The 7,500-nt window shown below is 39.9% G+C and overlaps 1 protein-coding gene and 1 pseudogene across 4 annotated transcripts in view; one reads left to right on the top strand and one right to left on the bottom strand.

Moving 5' to 3' along the window:
- LOC138049768 (uncharacterized) overlaps positions 1-223 on the top strand; it is a 3,148-nt pseudogene extending 2,925 nt beyond the window's left edge.
- The window catches only part of LOC138049767 (probable glycoprotein hormone G-protein coupled receptor), a 28,941-nt gene that overhangs the window by 9,665 nt on the left and 11,776 nt on the right, over positions 1-7,500 (bottom strand). The window contains exons 1-3 of one of the 4 annotated variants that reach the window (XM_068896180.1): positions 7,371-7,445; positions 4,817-5,058; positions 1,291-1,362 (exon numbers count right to left, since the gene is read on the bottom strand). In XM_068896180.1, coding sequence (XP_068752281.1) covers positions 1,291-1,362; positions 4,817-5,025 — 281 coding nt within the window. In that variant the 5' untranslated portion in view covers positions 5,026-5,058; positions 7,371-7,445. Of the gene's footprint in view, positions 1-1,290; positions 1,363-4,816; positions 5,200-6,883; positions 6,984-7,370; positions 7,446-7,500 lie in introns of those variants that run through there. The other 3 variants (XM_068896178.1, XM_068896179.1, XM_068896181.1) reach the window with 3 other exon arrangements.

The raw sequence follows: 7,500 nt of genomic DNA, 5'->3' as shown, positions 1-7,500 counted from the left end.
ATTAGGTACTATTCTTTGAAATAACATAAGAAGTTTATTTGTCTGTGAAGTCTGCAAAGAGAAATCTTTTCTCAGGTACCCGAGGGTTTTGCACTACGGGTAGTGCCTTTGACAGCCTGGTACCAGGTTACTTTTGCTGGCAGTGCATAAAAACATTCGTTTTCAGAACCTTTGGAGTATAAGCTTTCCAGTTATATAAAGTTTGTTATGGTTTGGATTAAAACTGTGTTTGCTACATGCTATACAAAAAGTGCGCTTTTTTCAGGTAAAGCCCCACCTTAACTAATATAAAAGGGAATGTATAGCAGCTAGAAAGGAGAATTACTAATCAGATATTGGGAGTGAAAGGGTTGAGAGACTAACCTCTTACCAACCGGAGGTCACGTGGCAGTGCGCGCTTGGTGCGTACAAAAACGACTGAGGGCGAACATTCCAAGTACGGTCCCGAGCAAGTTAGGTTAGTGACATGGTTACATATTATATGGCAATGTTTCTTTGAGCGATCGGACACTTTTCTGCTTGGTGAATGTTTGTAATCTTCGTCTTCCATCAGCGAACTTTGAACGGTAACCTTTTAAATATAAAACTAAATTCCGCTTGCTATAATTGTACTGTTGTGATGAAAAAAAAGTAAATCCGCTTTTTAAAACTTTTTGTGTTTCGCTCTACTTGAATTTCCCGGGAGAGAGAAAAAATACGGAAACGGAACGTTTCCATGGTAATAGTCCGTACTGTAAAATCCCGACCAAATAGCAGGCAATCAGATTGCTCCTTTTAGCCTGAGAATTGCTTGCCATATGAGAGACTGGTGGGTTAAAGAAGAAATACATTTTCAGTGGACGTAGATGTTGCCAACCCTTTCGCTCCCGGCTAAGGGGTTTTTCGCTCCCGGCTAAAGGAGTTCCCCATTGACGAGTGAAATTGTCTGAAGAAAGAGCGAGTAAAAGGCTATGAGAGCCGATCTAAGCCGCAGGCAAAGGGTTAAGCCGAGGCTAATAATCGTTCGACGTCTATTGACTGAATGCTCTGAGTGTTTTGACACAGTTTTGGGCATGTATAGTTTTTGATTTTGTTTTTGTTTTGAAACTATTGGTGCTCTATAAACTCCTGCCCCGCCGATAATATAATCTCCGAAAAACGTATCTATCCAGTCGAGCTTCCTGAACCCCAGTCAGGAGAAAAGGAACTTTAAGGGTTTGAAAATTACTAGCATAGATTCATGCCCTACTTCACAAAATGAGAGCAAAATGACGACAACGGTTTGAAAAAAGGAAGCCACAAAATACATACAATATTGCGATTTTCTTCCGTTTCTCCAGAACACCTGCTGGAATGTGAGTGATAGATGAATGCATTATACGCCTGCAAAGGAAAAGCAGCCCTGTGATGCGAGTTGACATTAAAGGAAACGAACTTTATTTAAGTGTCAAGTCGTTCTAGCGCGCTGGAGCGCTAATTGGGGACACTGTAAACTGAGACAGGAATGCTGTAAGGAGGCAGTGTGGCCGAGTGGTTAGGGCCCGTGCCTTGAGATGCAGAGATCCTGGGTTCAAGACCGCGTTCTGACCACTCACTGAATTTGTTCATGCAGGTAGTCCCTGGCTCAACTTCATGGCGCACTTGTAAAATAGCCAACTGGTTTGCCTCCCGCCAGTTGGGATTCTTAATAATTGTATACGTTCAATGTTCGGAGATATTAGCTACTAGTTACTCTGAAATCCGAGGGTAAACAAAGTTGTATTGTATTGTATTGTATTAAATTAGCAATTAACGCAAATCAAGTCAAATGTTGGTTTTTGAGGAGAGGAGAAAACCGGCGTACCCGGAGAAAAACCTCTCGGTACAGAGTAGAGAACCAACAAACTCAACCCATATATGACGCAGAGTCTGGGAATCGCACCACTGCGCCATCCCTGCATCCAGGGATGTGACCCATATTATGGGGTCACATCCCTGATGTCCCCATAGTCTTGGTCATCAGTTCTGAGTTCCTAGTTCGGCGGTGCATCAGATCGACGCAGATTTGTTGCTAGGTTGCTAGCTACGCAGCCTGTTAACACTCAGCTGGTCTAATTCAGCGCGAGCTGTAACATTGCATATAATGCAATTTGCTTTCTCGAACTGAGCGGAAATCATGATTAATTTATTAATGTGCGAAAGAATCAATCTACAACACCCCCCAGACAATTTATAACTTATGTACGTGGAAAAAAGGCAATTACAGAGCTATCCGAGGAACACCTTCTTTTAATTTCCGAACCGAAAAACTTAAACAGCTTTTATTGCTTAGAGATGGCTATCTTCATTTTCGGAAATGGAATGCTAAGTAAAAGAGGAAAAGACACTTTCGCTTGATTTTATAAAGGGCGATCCGCGCGCACTAATCAATGTTTTATCCTCCGAAAACCTCTCAAACGACTTGATTGAACACAGATGCTAGCGTCTCGCTCAGAAACGTTCTAAGGACGGTTTAACTTTTCAGAAGGTTAAAAAAAAAGATTTCCGGATCATGACGAGCATCTGCACTTGTAACGGCAAATCATTGTAACAAAATCTCCCGAGCACATGTGTGTACGTTGATTTTAAGTGAGATGCCGCAGTAAAATCGGTTATTCTCAATCGGTGAATATGAACTATTGTACATTTGATAACTGCTGTATTCCACTAATAGAGCAAAATTAACATTTTCAAAGGCAAGTTCCAGATCGCCTTGAGGAACAGCTAGGAAATTAGGATGCCTTGTTTTGGATTCGGTAAAGAGAGTATGTTGTAAGATTATTAGACTGGAACTTGCAACAAAAAAAATGAAATGTGATTGGGTAAGATTTTTTCTCCAGCTTTCACTAAAAGTTAATTCACGCAAAATAATAAGAACATATGGGTTTTTATTTTGTCGTTATCTTTTAAAAAATCCATACACATCGGCTAGGCTTGATTGTTCTTTATCCTTATCCGAAAAAAGCACTCACGATTCACGGATTGCTTTTTGCTCCGTATTTTAAAGGTTATTTATGTTTTCTACCCGGTTGGAGTCCGGAATTTGCCGATGCAGCCCACATACATTCACCGCCTGCCAAACATCTTTAGTTAACCAATCGAGTGTAAACGACTGGAAAGACTACCATCCCTTTTGGACCTTTTTGACAACTGAAAAGTGACCTCAGTGATGCCGCCGGAATGCTCTATACAGGGACACCCAACGAATCTGTTCCTCACATTATCTGTTCCCCAGAGGAATCCTGCTGGCTGGCAAAAATACAGGTGTTTCGATGAGCTGGCTGGGAAATTTTGTTATTGATAGAGGTTTTGCCTGGGAATTACTGACTTTTTCTAGCATTTCAACCCGAGCTGGCTGTAGAAACTCTGAAGACTGAGGACGACTAAAAAAATAATAATAAAAAAGTAAAAAAAAAATAAAAAAGAACCCCTTCCCTCTCCCAAACATACGACGGATGGTCAGAGTGATTGCGCTTGCGGAAAAAACCTGTTTTGTCCCGGTTTTGTCGCTTTTGTTCGGTCGTTTTGGATCGAGGGATTTGAAAGCGCGCGGAATTCCTGGCTGGGAAATAAATTTGCTCAGCTGGCTGGGAAACCAACCAATTTTATCTAGCTGGCTGGGAAATTTCTTGTGAGTCTTGCTGGGAAAAAGGAATAGATAATGTTTTCCCAGCAACACTGAAAAACACCTAAAAATGCCTTAATAACATTTATTTTCATTAACTGGGGTATAATAATACATTTTACAACAAATTGGTCGTTGGGTGCCCCTGTCTATAACAACTGAACGATGAAGTCCACAGCTGGGAGCGGGTCAGATTGATGGGCTCATGTGTTCCCGTGAAAGTACTCCATGAACGAAAGAAAAATTTCAACTTTTTTTACGAGCTAAGAATGTATAAGGGTGAAAATAAAACGACTTGAAACATATCAGGTAAATGTCCAATTGCCACAAGGAGAACGGGATCTTACTGCAGGGCCACACAAGATGAACGTGTCAAATTTTAAACCAATTCTTGTTTCATAAGTGCTCAAGTAAATAGGTAAACCACTGTTAGATGACCGATCAAGAGGTGACTGTATTTAAAAAAGTGGCCGGAACTTTAATTAGCTCGAGTTATTTTTAACTGACGAAAAGTCAATAAAGATGTCAACACAATAAAGAGAATAGGTTCACAACCAACGCGACGCCGAATCACAAATGTGACTTCGTATTTAAAAGCATATTTGAACATGCTTGCATAGATGTGTTTTCCCACGAGAAGACTACAGTATCACAACTCCTTAGAAACACAAACTTGTGGTATGACACAATTAACAAAGGCACGCGATTGAGAAACTTGCACTGTCACGAATGTGGAACATGACACTTGACACTGAGATGTAATTTAGGGGTGGCGAAACGTGGGTCTCGCAATTGAAATTTTAGCAGGAACTCGAAATCTCGAAAGCATTTTTGATAAGTCTCGTTTTTGCATGGTTTGTTTTTAGCAAGGAGTCTCGGGCTCGGATTTTTAACTAGGATCTCAGCGTCTCGGCGAGTCTCGGATTTTACCATTTGCCTCCTCTTAATTTGTACGTGATGTCTGGTTCTTTTTGTTCTTGTTGTGGCGGAAATTCAAATAAAACAAGAAACGCAAATCGCCATTATTAAAACATGGAATATCCGTAAGTAAAATGTGATAAATGTGGTTTTGAAACCCACGAAACAAACTATAATTTTGAACGCTGAGATATAATTTTACCCACTGAAGTTGACCGAGGAGAAACATACTGATAAGGACAGAAACACGACTGAAGTATCAAAAAAGGCACTCACAGAGATGTTGTGTTGATTGGCAAATCTTCCAACGAGGGAAAAGAGGTAAGATAAAAACATCGAAGTTCCACTCTGAACTCTTTCCGCGGATCGCTACAGTGGCATTTATTGGGACAACTGTATCCTCGGCAAAGCACGGCGAAGATGATGACAATTAGGAGGTTTGCTGTGAACATCTTTGGCAGCAGTTGAAGACGGGACGTTAGCATCTCCTATTGTCGCAGTTTGTGTTCTAAAGGCGGCTGCAAATCAGAAACGAACTTGACATGAGTAAACCTTCTCGATTGCTACTCGATATCAAGAAACATGATCATTGTGATCTCAGTCACGAGAACTTCACACTATAAATAATGTGTCATGCCAATCAAATGCGGATTGTTTGTTCAAGCTTGGCCGGATAAGGCCAGCCTTAAAATGCAATCCATGTTAATTCGCTGAATCTCGTTATTCAAGTCATTCTGATACTTAACTATACATCGTTGTCGACACTCATGGTTTCATGCCGGGTTTAAGTAATTGTACACTAGTTAACAACCGTCATTCACCGAAGTGGAGGTGGTGGATAGAGATGGATACTAACCCACTGAGGTGAATTGTTTGTGGTGATTAGTATATACTAAAACTGTGAGATAATATAGCACAAAAAGATGATTTTAACTCATTTATTCCTGCAACGATCACAATATTTTGGGCGGAATAGTAAAGGATAGGCGGAGTTTGAGTAGCCAATCAGCTGAGAGCGCGCCTTCAACGATATCCACTGTTTCAGTATACACTGCATGATTAAGCTATCCCGTAGATGTCCGGCGAGAACACCTGGTGCGAAAAGGTTTCCCTTGAACATTCAGATCATGATAAAGCTAGCTTTGACTATCCGTATCAAACTGTTAGTTAGTGGGAACTTTAATTTATCAGCCGATCGAGGAAGATTTTTGCAAAAGCTTTACGACTTTGAGTTTTGATGTTAATTAACCTTTCTTTTCTGCAGCAGGCCAAAATTGCGTTGGTATAGCTTTTGCAGCGGGTTGAAGGATTACGAACCTGGTTTAGGCACCGAGAAAAAATAACGTTTCCTTAAACCAAGGACTACAATGTTGGGTATTTGAAATGACTAAATTTCAGACCATCCTTCCATCCGATTTTCAATGATAAAAACTTTTAATCATTGAAAATCGGAATGGCCGGCATCCCTTTGCCCACATTTTCATCGTTTTCTGTGGACAAGGGATTGAGTGAAATTTGACTTTCATTTCATCATAAGTTATTGTGTGTGCATGTGGAGGTTCACATTGACGAGAGGGATGAAAAGAACTACATTATATGACAAAACTGGAAGACATCTTTATTTACAACTCTTCAGTTCAGCCTTTCAGTAGCAAGTCAACACTTATCATCTGTGCTGTTTCTTGTTTTATCACCTGTGCGGTGCAGTTTGCTGGCTTAACTTAATAACAAGTTGCCCATGTCAGTCTCATTCTGACAGCTATATTCCCATGAGTTCTCTGTTTCTACTCTATAAAAGTCGTATACAGTTCGCCTTTACCTTGAAAGTGAGAAACTTCCGCAAAGACTCGATAACATACAATATATTGTTGCAGAGGGTGACGAATACAAACAAATATATTGAAATTACACACTGCCACAAAGTAGTAATGGCACAGTCAAATTTCAAGGTACTGCTGCTTGGAAAATAAATTAATTAAGGCTTGTAAAAGTTCTCCGCGTTAATAAGCGCTCCATTACAAATGAGCTGACAACTTTTCAAAATTGCAATTGCTTCCCTTTAATTAAAGAGGTCCGAAATATTGCCCTAACTATTGTTTAGAATTACGAGACGCCTTCAATTAAATTAGCAATGTTCTCTCACCTTCTATGATCCTTTTTTGTCAAAATGAGAATTTTACTTTTTCAGGCTCGGTCTTCAAAACAGCTAAGTACTGTCGTAAAGCCGAAATCATAACTACTAATTTCGAAACAAACCTCAAAGGAAAACTTTTTCTCGGTTGACTTTAACATCCGTAATATAGGTTACCAATATGGGCTACTTTTAAATTACAATTGTTGTACCTTCTTGGCCATCAGGCGTGGAAAAACCAATAAACGGAAAACTTTCATTCGGAAAACTCGACCGGCCGGCAAAATAGAGCAAAGTCATTTAATGATACCGGACGAAAGTTCAAGAACATTCATTTGTTGGTTTTGTCACTCACGGACTTCCTGAACGCTAATTATAATTAATTTTATGCACTTTAAAGCTAAGACAAATTAATTTCCCCTTTTCTTATCTTAAAATCATGCTAGCCGGCCATCTTTTTAACTAGTAGGCTACAAGTTATAGAGATGGCTTTCCAGAAATTCATGATGAGCGACATCTCCGAATCTGGCCATGGCGGAGTGGTGTGAAGAAACTGTCCCTGTGATGCTGAAATGCTATAAAACTTTAAATTAGTCCCTGCTAACGTCATCCTTGTTTTCGCTTGCCTCGATTATTTTAACTTTCGACGAGATTTGAATCGTGCTGCTTTTTTTAGTAATTGTATAAAAGTATTCATACCTAACTTGGTCTGCAATATTCCGGATTTTTGTTGGACATTTTCATGCTCAGATCGCGGAAGCGCTAAATATTGAATGAAATGAATTCGAGAAAAAACCGGCCGGTGTGTAATTTTTAAAATGTACACAAT

This window comes from Montipora capricornis, chromosome 5 (assembly GCF_036669925.1).
Source record: "Montipora capricornis isolate CH-2021 chromosome 5, ASM3666992v2, whole genome shotgun sequence".
Lineage (NCBI taxonomy): Eukaryota > Metazoa > Cnidaria > Anthozoa > Scleractinia > Acroporidae > Montipora > Montipora capricornis.
Note: the sequence above shows the minus strand (reverse complement) of the source record. Positions and strands in the feature narration are given on the sequence as shown.